This window comes from Loxodonta africana, chromosome 3, assembly GCF_030014295.1.
Source record: "Loxodonta africana isolate mLoxAfr1 chromosome 3, mLoxAfr1.hap2, whole genome shotgun sequence".
NCBI classification, from domain to species: Eukaryota; Metazoa; Chordata; class Mammalia; order Proboscidea; family Elephantidae; genus Loxodonta; species Loxodonta africana.
The window spans coordinates 16865137-16891555 of NC_087344.1; the positions used below are offsets into that span (position 1 = coordinate 16865137).

The 26419-nt window shown below is 40.1% G+C and overlaps 2 protein-coding genes across 2 annotated transcripts; both read left to right on the top strand.

Annotated features, from left to right (window-relative positions):
• Positions 1 to 9893: 9893 nt before the first annotated feature.
• LOC135230506 (olfactory receptor 7G2-like) lies at positions 9894 to 10820 on the top strand. The gene has a single exon (XM_064279860.1). The coding sequence runs from the start codon at positions 9894 to 9896 to the stop codon at positions 10818 to 10820; it is 927 nt and encodes a 308-aa protein (XP_064135930.1).
• Positions 10821 to 22602: 11782 nt separating this feature from the next.
• LOC100671447 (olfactory receptor 7G2-like) lies at positions 22603 to 23541 on the top strand. The gene has a single exon (XM_003423702.3). The coding sequence runs from the start codon at positions 22603 to 22605 to the stop codon at positions 23539 to 23541; it is 939 nt and encodes a 312-aa protein (XP_003423750.3).
• The last annotated feature ends 2878 nt before the right edge of the window (positions 23542 to 26419 follow it).

Below are 26419 nucleotides of genomic sequence, written 5' to 3' on the forward strand. Positions count from 1 at the left end.
AAACGGAATGCAGAGCTAAAATTTTAGTAAAAAAAAAACAAAACCAGACTTAATAGTCTGATTGAGACTGGAGAGACCCCAGAAGACATGGCCCCCAACTCTCTGTTAACCCAGAACTGAAACCATTCCAAAGCCAACTCTGCAGATAAAGATTAGATTTGACTATAAGACATAAAATAGTACTCGTGAAGAGAGTGCTTCTTAGCTCAAGTAGATACATGATACGAAATGGGCAGCTCCTGTCGAGAGAAGGAGACGACAAGACAAAAAGGGACAAGAGGTAGTTGAATGGACACGGGAAATCCAGGGTGGAAAGGAGGAGTGTGCTGTCACATTACAGGGAGAGCAACTAGCGTCACATGACAATGTGTGTATAAACATTTGTATGAGAAACTAACTTGAACTGTAAACTTTCACTTAAAACACAATAAAAAAAGGGAGGGTGACTATGACTGGCAGATTCTATCTGAATGGAAGCTTTCAGTAGAAGTTTACATTCTTCTTTTTGAAGCCACTATGACTTCTTATTTTTTTTATTATGTCATATGTTTGAAGTGAACGAGTTTATGATGGTGAAGAGTGACATAACACCATCTTATCTCAAATTGTTTTTCATATAATATATTGAGAACACAGTAGATTAGCAACCAGAATTCATATGGAAACAACATGTAGTAACATAAATTGATAAACACATGAAAATATTGAATTCAGGAGCGGGGCCAAGATGGCGGACTAGGTGGATGCTACCGCGAATCCCTCTTGCAACAAAGACTCGGAAAAACAAGGGAATCGATCACAAACATAACAATCTACGAACTCTGAACAACAAGCACAGACTTAGAGACGGAAAACGAACAAATACGGGCAGACAGCGACCATTTTCAGAACCAGGAGCCAGCGTACCAGGCAGGTGACCTTCGGAGCCCGATCTGGGGCAGAGCCCAGGGGGGCAGACGGCACAGAAGGGGGGCCCACCCCTCCCCCCCCGAACCCATCCCGGGAGGAAATCTAGCTGGTTGGTGCGGGTGGCGTAGAGGCGTAGCCGGAGGGAGAAGCACCCGGGAGGCAGTGACTGATCTGGGAGTGGGGAGAACAGCTCCCAGCGGGGGAGCCGTCCCGCCGGGAGTTAGGCGAGAAGCGGGCAGGGCGCGAGCGGGGGGGGGTCAGCTATATTTCCCTAAAGTGACCCCGGGGCGGGGCCCACACGCTCGTGCGGGAGGACGCACACCCAGTCCGCGCGTGTAGCGCAGCACACCGGAGGGAGAAATCCCCAGAAGTGACTGGTCTCGGAGCGCGGAAAGCAGCATCCCAGACGGGGAGCCATTCCGCTGGGATTTGGCAGCGCGCGGGCGGGGCGTGCGCGCAGGTGGGGCGTGAGCACGGGGTCCATTTTTATTCCCCTGAATTGACCCAGGGGGCGGGCCCACCTGGCCGTGCGGGTGACACCTACCCAGTTCACGCGAGAGGTGTGGCGCACCGGAAGGAGAAGTCCCCAGGAGGAAGAGACTGGTCCCAGAACGGGGAAAGCAGCGTCCCAGCCGGGAAGTGGTCCCGCTGGGATTTGGGAGCGCGCACGGGCGGGGCGTGACCGCGGGGGCCCAATTATATTCGCCTGAATAGACCCTGGGGGCGGTCCCACCCGTTCGTGCGGGAAACGCCCACCCAGTGCACGCAAGCGGTGCCGCGCACCAGAGGCAGAAGTCCCCGGGAGGAAGTGACTGGTCTCCGAGCAAGGAAAGCAGCGTCATAGCCGGGGACCCGTCCCGCCCGGATTTTGGCGGACGGGGGCGGAGCGTGAACACGGTGTTCAGCTCTATATTCAGATAAAAGAATTAAAAAAAATGAAGAAACCCTAAGAATCATGTGGGACTCTATTAAGAAGGATAACTTGCGAGTGATTGGAGTCCCAGAACAGGGAGGGGGGACAGAAAACACAGAGAAAATAGTTGAAGAAATCCTGACACAAAACTTCCCTGACATCATGAAAGACGAAAGGATATCTATCCAAGATGCTCATCGAACCCCATTTAAGATTCATCCAAAAAGAAAAACACCAGGACATATTATCATCAAACTTGCCAAAACCAAAGACAAACAGAAAATTTTAAAAGCAGCCAGGAAGAAAAGAAAGGTTTCCTTCAAGGGAGAATCAATAAGAATAAGTTCAGACTACTCAGCAGAAACCATGCAGGCAAGAAGGGAATGGGACGACGTATACAGAGCACTGAAGGAGAAAAACTGCCAACCAAGGATCATATATCCAGCAAAACTCTCTCTGAAATATGAAGGCGAAATTAAGATATTTACAGATAAACACAAGTTTAGAGAAATTGCAAAAATTAAACCAAGACTGCAAGAAACGCTAAAGGAGATTGTTTGGCCGGATGACCAATAATATCACGTACCAGCACAATACAAGGTCACAAAACAGAACGTCCTGATATCAACGCAACTCAAATAGGGAAAGCACAAAAACAAACAAATTAAGACTAATTCTAAAAAATAAATAAATAAACAAAATAATACACATAACAGGAAATCATGTAAATCAATAGATAAACGATCACAATAATCAAAAAGAGGGACTAAATATAGGAGGCATTGAACTGCCAGATGGAGAGTGATACAAGGCGATATAGAAGGATACAAGTTAGGTTTTTACTTAGAAAAATAGGGGTAAATAATAAGGTAACCACAAAAAGGAATAACAATTCCATAACTCAAGAAAAAAGCCAAGAAAAACGTAACAACTCAATAAACACAAAGTTAAACATTATGAAAATGAGGATCTCACAAGCTACTAAGAAAAACGTCTCAGCACAAAAAAGCATGTGGAAAAATGAAATGGCCAACAACGCACATGAAAAGGCATCAAAATGACAGCACTAAAAACTTATTTACCTATAATTACGCTGAATGTAAACGGACTAAATGCACCAATAAAGAGACAGAGAATCACGGACTGGATAAAGAAACATGATCCATCTATATGCTGCCTACAAGAGACACACCTTAGACTTAGAGACACAAACAAACTAAAACTCAAAAGATGGAAAAAAAATATATCAAGCAAACAATAAGCGAAAAAGAAGAGGAGTAGCAATATTAATTTCTGACAAAATAGACTTTAGACTTAAATCCGCCACAAAGGATAAAGAAGGACACTATATAATGATAAAAGGGACAATTGATCAGGAAGACATAACCATATTAAATATTTACACACCTAATGACAGGGCTGCAAGATACATATATCAAATTTTAACAGAACTGAAAAGTGAGATAGACACCTCCACATTTATAGTAGGAGACTTCAACACACCACTTTCGGAGAAGGACAGGACATCCAGTAAGAAGCTCAATAGAGATATGGAAGACCTACTTACAACAATCAACCAACTTGACCTCATTGACTTATACAGAACTTTCCACCCAACTGCTGCAAAATATACTTTTTTTTTCTAGTGCACATGGAACATTCTCTAGAATAGACCACATATTAGGTCATAAAACAAATCTTTGCAGAATCCAAAACATCGAAATATTACAAAGCATCTTCTCAGACCACAAGGCAATGAAGCTAGAAATCAATAACAGAAAAACTAGGGAAAAGAAATCAAATACTTGGAAAATGAACAATACCCTCCTGAAAAAAGACTGGGTTATAGAAGACATCAAGGAGGGAATAAGGACATTCTTAGAGAGCAACGAGAATGAAAATACTTCCTATCAAAACCTCTGGGACACAGCAAAAGCAGTGCTCAGAGGCCAAATTATATCGATAAATGCACACATACAAAAAGAAGAAAGAGCCAAAATCAGAGAACTCTCCCTACAACTTGAACAAATAGAAAGTGAGCAACAAAAGAACCCATCAGGCACCAGAAGAAAACAAATAATAAAAATTAGAGCTGAACTAAATGAATTAGACAACAGAAAAACAATTGAAAGAATTAACAAAGCCAAAAGCTGGTTCTTTGAAAAAATTAACAAAATTGATAAACCATTGGCTAGACTGACTAAAGAAAAACAGGAAAGGAAACAAATAACTCGAATAAGAAACGAGAAGGACCACATCACAACAGAACCAAATGAAATCAAAAGAATCATATCAGATTACTACATAAAATTGTACTCTAACAAATTTGAAAACCTAGAAGAGATGGATAAATTCTTGGAACAATACTACCTACCTAAACTAACACATTCAGAAGCAGAACAACTAAATAGATCCATAACAAAAAAAGAGATTGAAACGGTAATCAAAAAACTTCCAACAAAAACAAGTCCTGGCCCAGACGGCTTCACTGCAGAGTTCTACCAAACCTTCAGAGAAGACTTAACACCATTACTATTGAAGGTATTTCAAAGCATAGAAAAAGACGGAATACTACCCAACTCATTCTATGAAGCTACCATCTCCCTGATACCAAAACCAGGTAAAGACATTACAAAAAAAGAAAATTATAGACCTATATCCCTCATGAACATAGATGCAAAAATCCTTAACAAAATTCTAGCCAAAAGAATCCAACAACACATCAAAAAAATAATTCACCCTGATCAACTGGGATTTATACCAGGTATGCAAGGCTGGTTTAATATCAGAAAAACCATTAATGTAATCCATCACATAAATAAAACAAAAGATAAAAACCACATGATCTTATCAATAGACGCAGAAAAGGCATTTGAAAAAGTTCAACACCCATTTATGATAAAAACTCTTACGAAAATAGGAATTGAAGGAAAATTCCTCAACATAATAAAGGGCATCTATGCAAAGCCAACAGCCAATATCACTCTAAATGGAGAGAACCTGAAAGCATTTCCCTTGAGAACGGGAACCAGACAAGGATGCCCTTTATCACCACTCTTATTCAACATCGTACTTGAAGTCCTAGCCAGAGCAGTTAGGCTAGACAAAGAAATAAAGCGTATCCAGATTGGTAAGGAGGAAGTAAAGCTATCACTATTTGCAGATGACATGATCGTATACATGGAAAACCCTAAGGAATTCTCCAGAAAACTACTGAAACTAATAGAAGAGTTTGGCAGAGACTCAGGATATAAAATAAACATACAAAAATCACTTGGATTCCTCTACATCAACAAAAAGAATACCAAAGAGGAATTAACCAAATCAATACCATTCACAGTAGCCCCCAAGAAGATAAAATACTTAGGAATAAATCTTACCAAGGATGTAAAAGACCTATACAAAGAAAACTATAAATCTCTACTACAAGAAATTCAAAAGGACATACTTAAGTGGAAAAACATACCCTGCTCATGGATAGGAAGACTTAACATAGTAAAAATGTCTATTCTACCAAAAGCCATTTATACATATAACGCACTTCCAATCCAAATACCAATGTCATACTTTAAGGGGATAGAGAAACAAATCACTAATTTCATATGGAAAGGAAAGAACCCCCGGATAAGCAAAACATTACTGAAAAAGAAGAAGAAAGTGGGAGGCCTCACCCTACCTGATTTCAGAACCTATTATATAGCTACAGTAGTCAAAACAGCCTGGTACTGGTACAAAAACAGGCACATAGACCAATGGAACAGAATTGAGAATCCAGATATAAATCCATCCACATATGAGCAGCTGATATTTGACAAAGGACCAGTGTCAGTCAATTGGGGAAATAATAGTCTTTTTAACAAATGGTGCTGGCATAACTGGATATCCATTTGCAAAAGAATGAAACAGGACCCATACCTCACACCATGCACAAAAACTAACTCCAAGTGGATCAAAGACCTAAACATAAAGACTAAAACGATAAAGATCATGGAAGAAAAAATAGGATCTACCCTAGGAGCCCTAATACAGGGCATAAACAGAATACAAAACATTACCAAAAATGATGAAAAGAAACCAGATAACTGGGAGCTCCTAAAAATCAAACACCTATGCTCATCTAAAGACTTCACCAAAAGAGTAAAAAGACCACCTACAGACTGGGAAAGAATATTCAGCTATGACATCTCAGACCAGCGCCTGATCTCTAAAATCTACATGATTCTGTCAAAACTCAACCACAAAAAGACAAACAACCCAATCAAGAAGTGGGCAAAGGATATGAATGCACATTTCACTAAAGAAGATATTCAGGCAGCCAACAGATACATGAGAAAATGCTCTCGATCATTAGCCATTAGAGAAATGCAAATTAAAACTACGATGAGATTCCATCTCACACCAACTAGACTGGCATTAATCCAAAAAACACAAAATAATAAATGTTGGAGAGGCTGCGGAGAGATTGGAACTCTCATACACTGCTGGTGGGATTGTAAAATGGTACAACCACTTTGGAAATCCATCTGGCGTTATCTTAAACAGTTAGAAATAGAACTACCATACAACCCAGAAATCCCACTCCTAGGAATATAACCTAAAGATACAAGAGCCTTCACACAAACAGATATATGCACACCCATGTTTATTGCAGCTCTGTTTACAATAGCAAAAAGCTGGAAGCAACCAAGATGTCCGTCAACGGATGAATGGGTAAATAAATTGTGGTATATTCACACAATGGAATACTACGCATCGATAAAGAACCGTGACGAATCTCTGAAACATTTCATAACATGGAGGAATCTGGAAGGCATTATGCTGAGCGAAATGAGTCAGTTGCAAAAGGACAAATATTGTATAAGACCACTATTATAAGATCTTGAGAAATAGAAAAAACGGAGAAGAACACATACTTATGTGGTTACAAAGGGGGGAGGGAGGGAGGGAGGGAGAGGGCTTTTATTGATCAATCTGTAGATAAGAACTGCTTTGGGTGAAGGGAAGGACAACACTCAATACAAGGAAGGTCAGCCTAATTGGACTGGATTAAAAGCAAAGAGGTTTCCGGGATAAAATGAAAGCTTCAAAGGTCAGCGGAGCAGGGGCTGGGGTCTGGGGAACTTGGATTGAGGGGACTTCTAAGTCAATGGGCAAAATAATTCTATTATGAAAACACTCTGCATCCCACTTTGAATTGTGGCGCCTGGGGTCCTAAATGCCAACAAGCGGCCATCTAAGATACATCAGTTGGTCTCAACCCACCTGGAGCAAAGGCAAAGGAAGAACACCAAGGTCACACGACAACTAAGAACCCAAGAGACAGAAAGGACCACGTGAACCAGAGACCTACATTATCCTGAGACCAGAAGAACTAGTTGGTGCCTGGCCACAATCGATGTCTGCCCTGTCAGGGAGCACAACAGACAACTCCTGAGGGAGCAGGAGACCAATGGGATACAGACCCCAAATTCTCATTAAAAGACCACACCTAATGGTATGATTGCGACGAGAGGAGTCCCGGAGACAATGCTCCCAAGAACTTCTGATGCCACAGGACAGGAACCATCCCCGAAGACAAATCATCAGGCATGAAAAGGACTGGTCAGTGGCGGGGAGAGAGATACTGATGAAGAGCGAGCTAATTAAATCAGGTGGACACGGGAGAGAGAGTAGGCAACTCTTGACTGGAGGGGGGATGGGAAGATAGAGAGAGAGGGAAGATGGCAAAATTGGCACGAAACAAGAGACTGTGGGGGCTGACTCAATAGGGGGAGAGCAAGTGGGAGAAGGGAGTAAGATGTATGTAAACCTACATGTGACAGACTGGAGTGGTAAATGTTCACTTGAAGCTTAATAAAAAATAAAAAAATATATATTGAATTCATTAAAGCCTTTTAAGTGAATATTCACATGGAACACCATCTTCGTCTATTAAATAATGGTTGTCTTTTTTTTTTTCTAGCTAAATCTACTGAGAGTATAGATAAACCTGCATACTGTTGCCTAGCCAGTGATATTGTGATTTCTCACAACTCCATTAAAAATCAAGAGCCAAAATATCAACCCACATTCCACGAATGTGAAGAAAAATGTGTATCAAAATTATAGGGACACAACAAGAAAAAAGCTGATTATGAAACCCTAAAAAGGGAGTAACAACTCTATCTATAGTGATCACAGTCAGAAGTTATCACAGAGAATAGCTTAAAATATGCTCCATGAAAATACATAGAATAAAGATTAAGGATCAAGGGATATTCAATGCCAGTTAGAAAGTAACAATGCTACGTATTCGCATTTTACTATAATGCAAATTGAATCAGAGTTTCTAACGTCATTGGTAAGATAGAGATGCTTTCGGTTGTACTCAAAGAAGACTGCAATGCTATTAGAGAAGTATGGTATATCCATGTCTGCAAGGTATGTGACTTGGAGGTGAGAGAAACAGGTAGAGAGAGGTAAATGGCTTGCAGCTGGTCTCCTAGGGGCTGGGAACCAGCTACCCTGAATTCTACCTTCTATTTTCTTAGTCTTTAAAGATTTGCAGTGTCCTGGGATCAGAATGACAGTAGAAGTATTTGGTTAATGAGGAACTTTGGATATTGAGCCCCCAGGGACACAGAGGCTACAAATAGTCTACCTGTAACCACCTCACTCACTTTAATAGCCAAATAATATGCATGCAGATATGACCATTTTGTATTCCTCTCCCATCGAGAAGCAGTACTCCACCCACAGATGATCCTCTTGCCGGGAAGCCTGGTGCCTCACTTGCCCTCTGCCTTTTCTAAGGAAAGCTCTTCCATCTACATCATCCAACATCCAGGACAGATGTCAAGCATCATTCCTTAGTGATGCCGGCCAGGTAACCTAAATGCCTTAGTTAATGCTTGGAAATGAGGACAGGTGTTTTAATATAGGTTCATCCAGGGGAATGATGCATGCGAAGATAGTATGAGCATGAAATGATTGGAATCAAGTCACCCTTGAACTTCTGCCTGTCTCCCATCTCCCTGACATGTTTCCTTGTATCTTTGAACCGATAGCAAGGAGTTGTCATTCTGCTAGTGTCCTTTCTCTCCACAATGGCAAGGATCATTTTCCTCCTGAATAGAAGCTTGCCCTTTCTCAAGCAGGATGACTGTTTTAAAATTCTGACATTTATAACATTCTTGTGGTGGTGAAGAGGGTTTATCAATATCACCTTATCTTCCCATTCCTGCTTTTTAACACACATTTGTATTACAGGTTTTCCCTGCTATCCGAAAGTAGAGTATTCCTACGAATCCTTTCATAAGCCAAAATGGCACAAAGTGAAGAAGCAATTACCATTAATTTATACGGGAAAAATTTTTGAAGATTCCAAGACTCAAAACATAACCCACTAAGTCACACCAAATAACACGTATAACCTAAAATAATGCTAACATATAAAGTTGATATGCACAGTTCAAAGCTGTTGCAGTTTAATGCCAAGTGTGCTTTTCAAAGAAGGAGCTTTGGGACAGACTCTCATCACTAGGAGCTGTGCAATGCCTCCTTAAAGGCTCACTGCAAAACACTGAACGCTAGTTTCGATTTTCACGTTTTTCTGCAAAAGTGAAATCCAACTTAAATGTCTTTCGGTTAGCGAAGAAAACAATTACTGATGTGGGTATTTTGTAAAAGCAAAGTGCAAAAAAGTGAACTTTTCAAAAGCAGGGGATGCCTGCATTTCTGTTGCCCCGTTCTAATTTCTGAGGAAAGCACTGGAATCCGAGACAGTCTCACCAGGCTGCCTCCAGAGTCTATTTTTCTCAACAAAATTACCAAGTATTTAAAATGACAAAGAGAGCACAAGAAGTGTAATTTAAAAAAAAAATGAGCACCCTCTCACCCTTTCCAAAATAAATAAATGTTGATGCTCTGCTCTATCGGCTGCTGCATTTTTACAAAATAACCAAATAAAATGCATGCAGACGGTACCACCTTTGTATTATTCCCTTCCATTCCTCTCATTCTCATCCCAAGATGCTGCTTGCTGACCTTTGAATGCAATTACCTCATCTTTTCCTTCAGATTCATCAGCAATATGGGACCTAGAAACCAAACAGGTGTTTCAGAGTTTATTCTCCTGGCACTGACAGAGGATCCGGAACTGCGGTCCCTCCTCTTTATCCTGTTTCTGTCCATATATCTGCTCACAGTCCTGGGAAACCTGCTCATCATCCTGGCTGTCAGCTCTGACTCTCAACTTCACAACCCCATGTACTTTTTTCTTTCCAATCTCTCGTTTACTGACATCTGTTTCAGCACCACCACGATCCCAAAGATGCTGGTGAACCTCCAAGGACAGAATCAGAGCATCACTTATGCAGGATGCCTCACTCAGGTCTGCTTTGTGCTGGTTTTTGGTAGTTTGGAAAGTTTTCTCCTTTCAGTAATGGCCTATGACCGCTATGTGGCCATTTGTCACCCACTGAGATACACAGCTATCATAAATCCCCGCCTCTGTGGCCTGCTGACTCTAGTCTCCTTGCTCATTAGCATTTCAGATGCCCTGTTCCTCAGTCTGATGTTGTTGCGATTATCCTTCTGCACAGATCTGGAAATTCCTTACTTCTTCTGTGAATTTGTTCAGGTCATCAAAGTTGCCTGTTTTGAAGCCCTCATCAATAACATCATCTTATATTTTGCAGCTAGCATACTGGGTGCTCTTCCTTTCTCTGGAATCATTTTCTCTTATACTCAAATTGTCTCTTCCATTTTGAGAATACCTTCAGCAGGTGGAAAGTATAAAGCTTTTTCTACCTGTGGGTCTCACCTTTCAGTTGTTTCCTTATTCTACGTGTCAGCTTTTGGCACAACATTTACACACTCTTCTAGAAAGACTGCAGTAGCTTCAATGCTGTACACTGTAGTTACTCCCATGATGAACCCCTTCATCTACAGCCTGAGAAACAGGGACATAAAGGGAGCCTTGGGGAACATTATCAGGTGCACACCTGCTTTTCAGTGATTGTATTATCTACTTTGGGTTAGATTTCTAGATTGAATCAAAGTGATAGAGTCATAGAAGGCTGCAACACACTCAGCTATCATATTCGGACATCGTGCTTGGAGACACAAAACTGACTGTCCGAGGACCTGTTGTTAATAGATCTTTCCATAGAATCATACAAAAGACATCTCCTCCCATTTTATCACTGAGAAAAACATCACATATCCCTTTCTAATGAAAGTTTTGTTTGGGGAAAAGAATTACTATGAGAGCTTTAGACTGACTATGTAAAGAATATTTTCTGTTGGGAAGTTAATTCCTATAACCACTAAAAGCACTTAATCCAATGCCTGGCACAGGATACTCAATAAAATTTAGGTAAGACCATTGTGTTCTGCATGTTGCTGTAATTTATACAGCGTATTATTCCTTGTTCTCATGTATTTTACACTTTCTTCAGCAGTTTTATTGGTTTACCATTATTCTAATATCTATTAGCACATTTTACTCATCTTAGTGATTAAATCAAATGAATGAATAATTGTTGAGTAGGCAGGGTAGAGTTGGTAGTCTTTTTTGGAATCACATTTGCTTTGATCCTTAAAAAACCAAAAACAAAAAATACTGATGAGAGTGTACATGAGATTTTCCTTTTCTCATTAGTCACCTTATGTTGCAGTTTTTCTTTCTCAACTCTGGTGAGTCCACACAGAGGCTGGTTAAAATTAATTTAATCATTAAAGTCTTAGCGGGTTGTCTGCACTCTTAGGGATCTCATGCAAAACTTTGTAATGTTTTCTTATGAAGAAAACAATTTTTCTACAGACATGGACTTTATTTCAAGGAAGAAATGTAGAGTGTAAAATGAAATGGGACCAAAGGCTAGTTGGCAAACTTAAGAAGATTAGTTTCCCCACAATCACAAAGAAGCAGAGCCCTCAGTCAGAATCATCTCTGTGGTGTCAGGGTGACAACAGGACAGATCTTGTAGAAGAATTAATGCAGTGCCTGGAGATCCTTCTGTTCTGGTCATCATTAATGGTGGCTGTGGGATTGTGTTCAGCACTAAACCAGGAGGTCAGCTCCTCACCAGGTGTATTCTAGTGCAAAGCTGTCTCCATGTACGTTCGTAAAGCACTTGCAAAGATGAGTCACCTGAGACCTTGTTTGTAGTGTTGTTTTCCATACCTCACCCAAGATCTACTGACTTCAATATCTGGGGAGACATTTGAAGGATGAACATACTAAATAATTCCTTCTTTGAGATTTTGATGCATGCTGAAGTTTGAGAAGAATGACTTTAATATTAGAAGATGAAAGAATGGATTTAGAATCTAGAATATGAAAGAATCTGGGAAGTGAAATCTTTTCAATTTTACTTATTAAAATATCACATGCAAAGTACTGTGTGAAATGTATCAGTAGTTCTTAAAGAATAGTAATACAATGAGAACTCATATACCCATGTCCCAGGTTATGAAATAAAGTAATGACATCACCATATAATCCAATGAATACTCTCCCTGTACCCTCCCAGTGGCAAAAACTATCCTGAATTCTATATTTATCTTTTTCTCTTAAGTTCTGTTTTGTTGAATCTTATTGTTACGGATTTAATTTTTAAAAAAATGCCTCCTAAAAAGATAGGTTGAAGTCCTAACCCCTTTAAGTGTGACTTCATTTGGAAATAATACCTTTGAAGATGTTATTTGTTAAGATGAGGTCACACTGGAGTACGTTTGAACAGAGCAAGAGGATATTGAGTGATATAAAGTCAGGAAAGTTGTGTGTCAGGGTTGTATCTTTCACCATACTTATTCAATCTGTATGCTGAGCAAATAATCCAAGAAGCTGGACTATAGGAAGAAAAAGATGACCTCAGGATTGGAGGAAGGCTCATTAAGAGCCTGTGCTATGCAGATGACACAACCTTGCTTGCAGAAACTGAAGAGGACTTGAAGTATTTATATGCATACATATATATGTACATACATACATATATGTATGTACATATGTATGTATGTATTGTATACCATCCTAGTGGGAATGAAGTGGTATCTGTTTGTTGTTTTTAATTTTTTTTATTGTGGTAAAATATATATAACAGAAGTATGCCATTTAATCTTCTTAAGTTGTAAAATTCATGACATTAATTACATGCATTATGTTGTACTAACATCATTAATCATTTCCAAAAGATTTGCATTACCCAAAAGAGAAACTCAGTACACCTTCAGCAATAACTCTCAGCTCCATTTCCTCCCATCTACTGGTAACCACTAATAGACTTTGCTTCCTAGGCATTTGTATGACTAGGTGTTTTATATAAGTGGGATATAAGGAGCCCTAGTAGATCATAAGAAACCCTGGTGGCTTAGTGATTAAGAGCTACAGCTGCTAAGGAATAGTTCAGCAGTTTGAATTCCACCAGGTGATCCTTGAAACTCTATGGGGCAGTTATACTCTGCACTATAGGAAGGATCACTATGAGTTGGAATTCACTTGACCATAAGCGGTTTGATTTTCTTTTTGTGGTGGATCATAAAATATTTATCCGTTTGTGCCTGACTTATTTCATTCAGCATAAAGATTTCAAGCTTCATCTATGTTTCAGTATGTATCAAGACTTCATTTCTCTTTATGACTAAATAATATTCCATTGTATGAATATACAAAATTTTGTTTATCCATTCTTCCGTTGACTGTGCAAAGGCAGTAGACTGAGTAGATCATAACAAATTATGGATAACATTGGGAAGACTGAGAATTTTGGAACACTTAATTGTGCTCATGAGAAACCTGTACTTAGATCAAGAGGCAATCATTCGAACAGAACAGGGGGATGCTTTGTGGTTTGTAGACAAGAAAGGTGTGCATCAGGGTTGCATCCTTTCACCGTACCTATTCAATCTGTATGCCGAGCAAATAATCCAAGAAGCTGGACTGTATGAGGAAGAACTGGGCATCAGGATTGGTGGAAGACTCACAAACAACCTGGTACTTTTGGGGGAAGAGGGATGTCTTTGAATATACAATCAAATTACATAAGTGTTCTGTGTCCACGTGTGCATGGTACTTACAATGGATGTGAGCAGAAAGACTTGGAGGAAAGTGGATGACATATCCTTGGGGTAGGAATCAGCCAGTGCTAAACTCTTTCTCTGAGCCTTGCTTCTTAACAATTTTCTCTGCCCTGAGATCAGAATGACAACAAAAGACTTTGACTAATAAGGAGCTTTGGATATTGAAACCTCAAGGGCCACGGAGACTACAAATAGTCTGTCTATAACCACACACTCAACAGCCTTGCCCAGGTCAGTAAGCAGCACAACTAAGAAGAAAAGACCTGGTCTTTATGTTTTTTCTGTGCTCCCTGAGTACAGCACTTTCATTTTTATAATTCAGTGTCCAAGGAGAACTTAATGTCACTTCTTAGTGCTAGCACCTAGGTAATCTGAAGTTCCCTAACTTATGTTTTGCAAATAGGGAGAGATCTTTGTCTAACAGTCCATCTGGGGGCAGCTGTGAAGTAGATACTTGCAGAAGATGAGCAGAATGGAGTCATGTGTGAGATTCCTGCCTAATTGTCGATCCTTTTGACATGTTTCCTTGTACCTTTACACCAATACTTGCACAACTGCCATTCTGCTGATATCCTACTCTGACCCTAAAATGCCGGGGACTTTTCCCATCGCAAGACAAACTTGTCCTTGCTCAATTTTGATGAATGTTCTAGATTTTTCCCCCCCAAAATTAATATTGTTTTGAGAGAGCAGGGGTGTATGGTGATCTCTTCTTACATTTCTATATATGATTCTTAATACTGCTTTGTAGGGAAGATCATTGGTCTTCATTCTGTTATCTGTTTATAAGAACTCTGTGGGAGGAGGCAGAAAATTAGACAGAACCTGCAGGCTAAATCAGCCATTTACCTGTTTCCTTTCATTGATCAATGAACTTTTCTAACAGGCACAACAGCACAGAAGAACAGGAGAAATACCCATGTATTTATGTTTCTAGAATTAATAAATTGTGATATTTTGCCATAACAACTATCTTCTGAAATTAACACAATAATATGCATAAAGATGACGTGCTCTTTTTATTCCTGTCCATTCCCCTCCTTTGTTTCTCAGAGGCAACTATAGTCTTGAATTTGGTAAGCCTCTAGTTTTGTTTTTTTTTTTTCTAGGCATTAGGGTATTCAATCATTAAAATTTGAAGAAGGAGGTAGTGGAGGAGAGAGGAGGACTGAGAGAAAAAGAGTGAAAGAGGAAGGAAAAAAGGAAGAGGAGGAAAAAGGAAATAGAGTGAGCATAGAGAAGGATTTGTAATATCTATTTTTTTTCACAGTATAGATGTGAGACTTCCTCTAAAATGACGGATCCTTGTATATCTATTACGCGTCTCGTCACATCTATTTTTTCCATCAGACTCATCAACAACATGGAATCAGAAAACAAAACATGTGAAAACCAAGCAGGATTCCTCCCTCTCATCCTCTCAGAGAATCCAGCACTGCAGCCCCTCCTCTTTAGGCTGTTCCCTTCCATGTGCCTAGTCAATGATCTCAGGAACCTGATCTTCATCCTGGACTTCAAGTTGAATCCTACCTCTGCTCTGTAGTAGCTGTCTGACCTTTGACAATTTGCTTCAAGCTCAGTTTCAACATCTATAAAGTTGGCATAATTATATTAGTTCATGTGTTGGGTAATGTTGGAGATGCCTCAACTTTATAAGTGATACAAACAGGGTCAAGCATTAAAAACAATTATCACTCCTAGCAAAGGTTTCAGAGATAGGGAAGTCCAGGTACGCAGCTATAATATTGCATTTTCATTCTTCATATGTTGGTTCCTCCCTAAGGCTGTTCTCCTTATGGTCACCAAAGGTTGCAGCAGTACAAAGATCATTTCAGAAACAACAATAGGAACAGAAACCTGACTGCCTCTATTTGGTCTCTTTGTGATGGAGAGATAGTCTTCCCAAGGAATTATTTAGAAGACAGCCCATATTATCAGCCTGGTATGGTACCTATGCCCCTCCCAAATCTAATTACTTTTAAGAGAAATTTCATTACCTTGGGAGGCTTAGACTAATTCCTTTATTAGGAAAGTCTGATGTGGAGTCAAGCACCATAGTGACTACAAATGCATACTTTAATATCAATTCGTATTACTGTGGTGGCTTGTATGTTGCTGTAATGCTGGAAGCTATACCACTACTATTTCAAACATCAGCAGGGTCACCTATTGTGGACAGGTTTCAGTAGAACTTCCAGACTAAGGCAGACTGGGAAGAAAGGCCTAGCAAGCTACTTCTAAAAATCGGCCGATGAAAACATGATGGAGAGCAGAATATGGTTCTGGATCTTTAACTCGCTTACTTTGATTGCATCATCAGAAGGGACAAATCACTGGAAAGACATCATGTTTTATAAAGCTGAGGAACAGCAAAGGCCAGGGAAACCTTCAAGGAGATGGATTGACAACAGCCATTACAATGAACACAAACATACCAAAAATTGTGAAGGTGGCACAAGATCAAGGAGGATTTCATTTGGTTATACATGGGGTCCAATTAGTTGGTGTTGACTCAGTAGCAACTAACAGCAACAAATACAATGCCTGCCCCCTAAGAAGTATTCAATGTGCTCAGTGAATGTGAGCCAACACAGCTTTATTCAAGGTCTGGCTTTCTCATTCTGCTCCTTTCTTTTCTTTCCTGCTACTTTCACATATTAGAAGCACTTGCCTCAGCACTTAGCCTAGCAGAGTGCCTTTAACTGTTAATCCCATTTGGAAGTGCCTCAGTAGAAGAGCAATTCTGTACCCAATGCCAAGCCTCCTCCTAGGTTGCAACCAATGACTCATCAACACACCTTTTAAAGGCCTGACCCTCTTGCTCTAACTAGGATAACTCAAAAGGGCCACTTCAGTTCCAGAGCTCACTGCAGGCTCACTAGAGGCTAATCTTCAGACTGCATCCCAACTCAATTTATTCCTCTGCCCAATCCTTCTCCCTTCCTTTCTCTTTCACACGTGCTGATCCAAGGTGTACTCCCTAAGAAATCTTTGGCATCCTAATCTTCTTCCCAGGAAACCTAGCCTGATGCACTAAGAAAAGCATCACTGGAGGAGGTGAAGCCAAGATGATGGAGTAGTCAGATACTTCGTGTGGTCCCTCTTCAACAAAGACACACACACACACACACACACACAAAAGTAAAGTGAATATATATGAAAATCTAAGAGTCCTGAACATCAAAGACAAAGTTGAGAAACTGGACTGAACGGCAGGGGGACAGACAGTTCAGAAGTAGCTATGAGTTGCCAGACCTGACCTGGCTGGAAATGGCACCCTGCAGGCTGGGTCAACAGGCGCAAGTGGAGAGGCAAGCAGTGACACTTGGGACGTGTTTTCCACATCAGAAGAGAGTGCTCAAACCTCCAGAATCGGCAAGAAAAGGTGATCAATTGGCAAAACATAAGTACAAGAGTCTAACCTACTGTATGATTTTAAAAAAACCTTTTTGGGAAGTACCTCTTTCCCATTTATCTGCCCTTTCTCCACTCTGCTCTGGGTCCCTGGCCAGCTTCAGCTATCGATGCACTCCTTGGGCCAGAAGTAGGACTCGTTACGCACTCCAGCCATTCTCCTGGCTTTTGGAGAGGGAACAAATTAACAAACAGGAAAAATTAATCTACCAGCTCCCCTAAGCTGGGAACTTGGGCAGACATAGCCCTTTACTTACGCACAGGCATAAGAGGTCCAAAGACTTTGAATGCCTTTCACCACTGCATAGAGCTGTGTGGGCCCATTTCAACAGCGTAGGCCCTCATAAGCACAGTATAACTGGGTATATTCCTGAAGTCTACTTTCATCTGTATCTGCCATAAGGGGGAGTGGTAGGTTCCTGACATTTGACACTGCCCTGCCCTTTAAGCACAGTCCTCACCTCCCCACATCAGGGGCCTGAGGACTGGTGGCTTCACCCACTCTACTGAACCACCCATGACAGGGATGCAAGAATAAGTGGTGACTCCTAGCCCTTACAGCCAGTAGTCTTGAGTGCCCATAGTCTGGCTGCAAAACCCACCTACCTACATACTCTAGGGAACAGGAACACACCTTCCACACAGACACTCAGGGGCAGCGGTCAGCCCCCTGCTTTGATGAACATGTGACCCTTTACTACAGCCGGATATCTGTGCCTGCTCCAATCTCTCCTGCCCATCTAGGACTGTAGGTGAGAATCTGCACTACACACTTGGTGACCAACGACAAGAAACCTAGCTGAATCCACACAAGAAAAGTAAATGGACTCATGGGCTTACATATCTAGTAATAGTACCAGCCACCTGGAGACAGGATATGAGAGTTTCAAAGGTGCCAATAATCAAACTAGCTCACACGAACAGCCTATATGGGTATATGAAAACAAAACAAGAAGCTAGGATGCAGTAAACAAACATAAAAGAAATAAATATAGTAACTTATTGATAGCTCAGAGATAACAGGCAATATAAAAATCACATAAAGAGGCAGACCACAATGACTTCAGCAAGCCACCAAAACAAGGAATCAAGAAACCCTCCAGACAAAGAAAATTTCTTGGAATTACCAGAGGTAGAATTCAAAAGACTAATATGCTGAAATCTTCAAGAGATCAGGAAGGAGATCAAGCAAAATGCAGAACAAGGCAAGAAACACAGAGACAAAGCCATAGAGGAACTTAAGAAGCTTATACAAGAGCATAATGACAAATATAACAGGCTGCAAGAATCCATAGAGAGACATCAAACAGAAATCCAAAAGATTAACAATAAAATTTCAGAATTAGACAACTCAATAGAAAGCCATAGGAGCAGAATTGAGGCAATGGAAGTCAGAATTAGCGAGACTGAAGACAAAGCACTTGACACCAATTTATTTGAGGAAAAATCAGATAAAAGATTTTTTTAAAAAATGAAGATACCCTAAGGATTATGTGAGACTCTATCAAGAGGAAAACCTACGAGTGGTTGGAGTACCAGAACAGGGGTGAATAACAAAGAATACAGAGAGAATTTTTCAAGTTTTGTTGGCAGAAAACTTCACTGAAATCATGAAAGATGAGAAGATATCTATCCAAGGAGCTCACCAAACCCCATAAAAGATAGATTCCAAAAAAAGTCAACAAACCAAAAAAAGTCACCAAGACATATTGCAATCAAACTTGCCAAAACCAAAGGTAAAGAGAGAATTTTAAAAGTGGCTAAAGATAAACAAGAAGTTACACAGAAGAATCCATAAGACTAAGCTCAGACTACTCAGCAGAAACCATGCGGGCAAGAAGGCAAAGGAATGATATATATAAAGCCTTGAAGGAAAAAAAAATTGCCAGCCAAGATTAATATATCCAGCAAAACTGTCTCTCAAATATGATGGCAAAATTAGGACATTCTCAGATAAATAGAAGTTTAGGGAATTTGCAAAAACCAAACCAAAATTACAAGAAATACTAAAGGGAGTCCTCCAGTTAGAAAATCAATAACATCAGATAACAACCCAAGACTAGAACACAGGACGGAGCAACCGGATATCAACCCAGATAGGGAAGTCACAAAATAAATCAAAGCTAAAACACAGAAAATAGGGAAACAGAGGTGTCAATATGTAAAAGATGACAACATTAAAACAGAAAAGAGGGACTTAAAAATGTGGTCATTGATCTTTCATTTGGAGAGGAAGGCAAGGCAATATAAAGAAATAAAAGATTGGTTTAAACTTAGAAAAATAGGGGTAAATATTAAGGTAACCACAAAAGAAACTAACAATCTTATCAAAAAACAAGAAAAACATAAGACTCAGCAAATAAAAAATCAACAACAATGAAAAAGGTGAAAAGAAAATGCATAAAAACAACTCAGCACAGAAAATTAAGTGAAACAAAGAAACTACCAACAAACAACGCACCAAAAAAGACATCAAATGACAGCACTAAACTCACACCTGTCAATACTTACTCTGGATGTAAATGGACTAAATGCACCAATGAAGAGACAGAGTGGCAGAATGGATAAAAAACACGATCCATCTATATGCTGCCTACAAGAGACACACCTTAAAGACACAAACTAAAACTCAAAAGATGGAAAAAGATCTATCAAGCAGACATCACAGAAGGAACAGGAGGTGGTTGAATGGACACGGGAACTCCAGGGTGGAAAGGAGGAGTGTGCTATCACATTATAGGGAGAGAACTAGGGTCACATAACGATGTGTGTGTAAATATTTGTATGAGAAACTAACTTAAACTGTAAACTTTAACTTAAAGCACAATAAAAAAAAAATATGACTGGCCAATTCTATTTGAATAGAAGGTTTCAGTAGAAGTTTACATTCTTTTTTTGAACCCACTATGCCTTCTTATTTTTTAATTATGTCATATGTTTGAAGTGAATGAGGTTAGGATGGTGAAGAGTGACATTACAATGCCATCTTGTCTCCAATTGGTTTTCATACAACATATATTGAGAATACTGTAGATTAGCAAATAAAATTCATATGGAAACTACACGTAGTAAAATCAATGGATAAGCATATGAAAACATTGTATTCATTAAAGATGAAGGTTTTTAAGTGAATATTCACATGGGACACCATCTTCATCTATTAAATAATTTTTGTCATCTAACTAAATCTACTGAGTATGGATAAACCTACATACTAATGCCTAGCCAGTGACCTTGTGATTTCTCACAGCTCCATTAAAAATCAAAAGCCAAAATATCAACCCACATTCAACTGTGAAGAGAAATGTGTATCAAAATTATTGGGACACAACAAAAAAAAAGCTAAATATGAAACCATAAAAAGGGAGTAACAGGTCTATCTATACTGATCACGGCCAGAATTGATCACAGAGAATAGCTTAAAATATGCTCTGTATAAATATACAGAATGAAGAGTGAGGATCATGGGATATTCAAATGACTCTTAGAAAGTAACAATGCTACAGATTTACATTTTATCATAGCTTAGCTATATTTCTCAAGATATTATCTCTACCATCATATATAAATTATATTTTCACACCTAAAATTGGGATCAGGCTTTTTAATACCATTGGTAAGATGGATATGCTTTCGGTTGTACTTAAAAAGGCAGCAATGCAATTACAGAAGGATGGTGTACCCACGTGTGCAAGGTATGTGACATGAAGGTAAGAGAAACAGGTAGAGAGAAGTAAATGGCATACAGCTGGTCCCCCAGGGACTGGGAATCAGCTTTCCTGAATTCTACCTTCTATTGTCCTGGCCCATAAAGATATTCACTGTCCTGCCATCAGAATGACAAGAAAAGTGTTTGGTTAATGAGGAGCTTTGGATATTGAGCCCCCAGGGACCTAGAGAGTACAAATAGTCTACCTGTGACCACCTCACTCAATATTCCTCCCCCAGCCAGGAAACAGCACACCTGGGAATCCTCCCACAGATGAGCCTCTTGCTCAGGGGCCTGATGCCTCACTTGGTCCTTCTGCATTTCCTGAGCAAAGCTCTCCCATCTGCATCATCCAACATCCAGGGCAGATGTCAAGCATCATTCCTCACTGATGCCAGCCAGGTAACCTAAATCCCTTAGTTAATGTTTGGAAATGGAGACAGGTGTTTTAATAGTTTCATCCAAGGGAATGATGCATGTGAAGACAGTATGTGCATGAAATGACTGGAATCAAGTCACCCCTGAACTCCTGCCTAACTATCTCCCATCTTTCCGACAAGTTTCCTTGTATCTTTGGGCTGATGTCAAGGAGCTGTCATTCTACTAGTGTCCTCCTCCCTCTCCACAATGGCAAGGACCATTTTCCTCCTGAACAGCCCCTTCTCTAGCATGATGACTGCTTTCAAATTCTCTGTAATTTCAACATTCTTGTGGTGATGAAACAGGGCTCATTAATATCACCTTATCTTCCCATTCCTGGCTCTCAACATACATTTACATCACAAGTTTCTCCCACTACTCGAAAGTAGAGCATTCCTATGAAACATTTCATAAGCCGAAATGGTGTAAAGCGAAGAAAATTATCATTAATTTATATGGGAAAATTTTGTGAGCATTCCCAGACCCAAAAAATAACTCACCAAATCATACTAAGTAACATCTATAAACCTAAAATGACACTAACGTACAGCGTTAACAGACAGTTCAAAACTATGCCATTTTATGTTAAGATGCTGAGTGTAGGTCCCAGGGAAGGGACTTGTCCAAAAGACACTGACTTCTCAGGGTGCGAGCTGCTTCTTAGATGGCTTTCTGTAGAACGAACACTAAACGCTAGTTGCCCTCTTCCCCTTTTTTTATAAATGTGAAAAGTCTCTTCGGATACCTTTTAGTTAATGGAGAAAACAAGTACTAATGTGGATCTTTCATAAAAGTGAAGTGGGATAAAGTGAACTTTCGAAAAGCAGGGGATACATTTATTTCTGTTGCCCAGTTCTGACCTCTGGGAAAAGAGGTCGTGTCCAAGACAGACTCATCACCTGCCTCCCAGTCTGTTTTTTCCAAATTGCCAAATATTTAAAATGAACAAAAATACTCTAATAAAAAAAGACCACTCTTTCATCCTTTTCCAAAATAAATAAATATTGACACTCTGCTATATCAGCTTCTTTTTTTTTTTTTAAACTAAATAACATGCACACATATGATTCTACCTTTGTATTCCCCTCCATTCTTCTCATTCTCATCCCAAGATGGTGTTTGCTGACATTTGATTGTAAGTCACCTCATCTTTTCCATTAGATTCATCGACAATATGGAACCTAGAAACCAAACAGGTGTTTCAGAATTCCCTCTCCTGGCACTGACAGAGGATCCCGAAGTGCAGCCTCTCCTCTTCAGCCTGTTCCTGTCCATATATCTGGTCACTGTCCTGGGAAGCCTGCTCATCATCCTGGCCGTCAGCTCTGACCCCCACCTCCACACCCCCGTGTACTTCTTTCTTTCCACTCTCTCCTTTACTGACATCTGTCTCAGCACCACCACGATCCCAAAGATGCTGGTGAACCTTCAAGCACAGAATCAGAGCATCACTTATGCAGGATGCCTCACCCGGGTCTGCTTTGTCATGATTTTTGCTAGTTTGGAAAATTTTCTTCTTGGAATGATGGCCTATGACCACTATGTGGCCATTTGTCACCCACTGAGGTACATGGTCATCATGGACTCCTGCTTCTGTGGCCTGCTGATTCTAGTCTCCTTGCTCGTGAGCATTGTGGATGCCCTTCTCCACAGTCTGATGTTGTTGAGACTGTCCTTCTGCACAGACCTGGAAATGCTTTACGTATTTTGTGAAGTTTTTCAGGTCGTCAAAGTTGCCTGTTCTGAAATCCTCACCAATAACATCATCTTATATTTTGCAGCTAGCATACTGGGTGTTGTTCCCTTCTCTGGAATCATTTTCTCATATACTCAAATTGTCTCCTCCATTTTGAGAATGCCATCAGCAGGGGGAAAGTATAAAGCTTTTTCTACCTGTGGGTCTCACCTCTCAGTTGTTTCCTTATTCTATGGGACAGCTTTTGGTGCATATGTAAGTACGACATTTACACACTCTTCTTGGAAGACCGCAGTAGCTTCAGTGATGTACACTGCGGTAACTCCCGTGATGAATCCCTTCATCTACAGCCTGAGAAACAGGGACGTGAAAGGAGCCACGAGGAACCTTATCAGGTCCACAATTGCTTTTCAGTGATTATATTATCTGCTTTGGTTTTGGATTTCAAGATTGCGTCAAAGTGACAAAGTACCCTTGAGCCAGAATGCCTGACTTTTCCATTACCATATTCTTCTAAAATGAAGAGATAACATAATGGCTAAGTGTAATTAAACTTGGGGCCGAAATCTGACTTCACTCTTTGTGTAGCTCTGTGCTGTTTGACAAATTATTTCAACTCTCTAAAATCAATTTCCTTAGTCAGGTTCCACAGAAGCAGAGCCTGAGGTAGGTTTTGTTATAGTGATTTTGGGGAAACATTCTCAGAAGAACGAATGAGAAAGTGGATTGGGCTGGTGAAGGATGTAAGCAAGCCATAACTTCAGCTTTATCCATTGATAGATTCATATAAATGGCACCCCAGGGTTAGTCTCACTGAGTGACAAGGCGTCTGCCATTTCATGCCCCAATTTAGAAATTATTACGAGTGTCACTGGTAAGCTGCATGTGCCCCTGGTGTCATCAACATTCACCACATTCAGCTTGATCCTGTATAAAATTGGCTGATTAGATTATTGCTGTGGCTTCAGGTGATTGTGAGATAATTGAAACTTATCACCGAGGAAGGCTTTGGTTTTATGAAGAAAACAACACCCTGACTCTAAATGCTCAAACAATAAAAAGAGTTATCTTTCATTACAAGGACATCAGGGATTGGAAATGCATAGAAACAGGACAGTAGGACTTCATTCATTTCCCCGCGAGGTGCCTTCATCCTAGGAATGGCCTCCCTCATGGTCACAGATGACTGCAACAGAGTCACGTGTCATAGCCAGACATCATGCTGAGACACAAAACTGACTCTTCGTGGACCTACTGTGAATAGAGGACCTATCGTTAATACACCTTTCCATAGAATCATACAAAAGACATCTCCTCCCATCTGATTGCTGAGAATAGCATCATATATCCCTTTCTAATCAAACTTCCGTTTGCTGTTGTTGTTGTTCTTAGGTGCCGTTCCATCGGTTCTGACCCATAGCTATCCTACGCACAACAGAACGAAACACTGCCTGGTTCTGAGCCATCCTTACAATCTTTGTTATGCTTAAGCTCATTGTTACAGCCATTGTGTCAATCCACCTCATTGAAGGTCTTCCTCTTTTCTGCTGACCCTGTGCTTTGCCAAGCATGACATCCGTCTTCAGGGACTGATCCCTCCTGACAACATTTCCGAAGTATTTAAGATGCAGTCTCACTATTCTTGCTTCTTACGAGCATCCTGGCTCTAATTCTTCCAAGACAGATTTCTTCATTCTTTTGGCAGGCCATGGTATATTCAATATTCTTCACCAACGCCATAATTTAAAGGCGTAAATTCTTCTTCGGTCTTCCTTATTCATTGTCCAGCTTTCACATGCATATGATGCGGTTGAAAATACCACGGCTTGGGTCAGGCACTCCTTAGTCTTCAAGGTGATATCTTTACTTTTCAACATTTTGAAAAGGCCCTTTGCAGCAGATTTGCCCAATGCAATGCGTCTTTTGATTTCTTGACTACTGCTTCCATGGCTGTTGATTGTGGATCCAAGTAAAATGAAATCCTTGACAACTTCAATCTTTTCTCTGTTTATCATAATGTTGCACGTTGGTCCAGGTGTGAGGATTTTTGTTTTCTTTATGTTGAGGTGCAATCCATACTGAAGGCTGTGGTCTTTGATCTTCATTAGTAAGTGCTTCAAGTCCTTTTCACTTTCAGCAAGGAAGGTTGTGTCATCTGCATAATGCAGCTTGTTAATGAGTCTTCCTCCAATCCTGATGCCCTGTTCTTCTTCATATAGTCTAGCTTCTCAGATTATTTGCTCAGCATACAGATTGAATAGGTATGGTGAAAGAATACAACCCTGACCCACAACTTTCTTGACTTTAAACAAATCAATATCCCCTTGTTCTGTCTGAACAACTGCCTCGATCTATGTAAATGTCCCTCATGAGCACAATTAAGTCTTCTGGAATTCCCATTCTTCGTGATGTTATGCATAATTTGTTATGATCCACACAGTCCAATGTCTTCGCATAGTCAATAAAACACAGGTAAACATCCTTCTGGTATTCTCTGCTTTCAGCCAGATCCATCTGACATCAGCAATGACATCCCTGTTTCCACATTCTCTTCTAAAACTGGCCTGAATTTCTGGCAGTTCCTTGTTGATATACTGCTGCAGCTATTTTTGAATGATCTTCAGCAAAATTTTGCTTGCGTTTGATATTAATGATATTGTTCTATAATTTCCACATTCAGTTGGATCACCTTTATAGGCATAAATATGGATCTCTTCCAGTCAGTTGGCCAGGAAGCTGTCGTCCATATTTCTTGGCATAGATAAGTGAGCACCTCCAGCGCTGCATCTGTTTGTTGAAACAAATCAATTGATATTCCATGAATTCCTGGAGCCTTGTTTTTCACCAATGCCTTCAAAGCAGCTTGGACTTCTTCTTTCAGTACCATCGGTTCCTGATCATATGCTACCTCTTGAAATGGTTGAAAGTTGACTAATTCTTTTTGGTATAATGACTCTGTGTATTCTTTCCATCTTCTTTTGATGCTTCCCCTGTCATTTAATATTTTCTGCATAGAATCCTTCACTATTGCAACACAAGGCTTGAATTTTTTTCTTCAGTTCTTTCAGCTTGAGAAATGCCGAGGATGTTCTTCCCGTTTGGTTTTCTATCTCCAGCTCTTTGCACACATCGTTATAATACTTCGACTTCTCGAGCTGCCCTTTGAAATCTTCTGTTCAGTTCTTTTACTTCATCGTTTCTTCCTTTTGCTTTAGCTGCTCGAAGTTCATGAGCAAGTTTCAGAGCCTCCTCTGACATCCATCTTGGTCTTTTCTTTCTTTTCTCCCTTTTCAAT

Bases quoted from the DNA above. Each gene is read 5' to 3' on its own strand.
- LOC135230506 (XM_064279860.1), top strand. From the start codon at position 9,894: ATGGGACCTAGAAACCAAACAGGTGTTTCAGAGTTTATTCTCCTGGCA.
- LOC100671447 (XM_003423702.3), top strand. From the start codon at position 22,603: ATGGAACCTAGAAACCAAACAGGTGTTTCAGAATTCCCTCTCCTGGCA.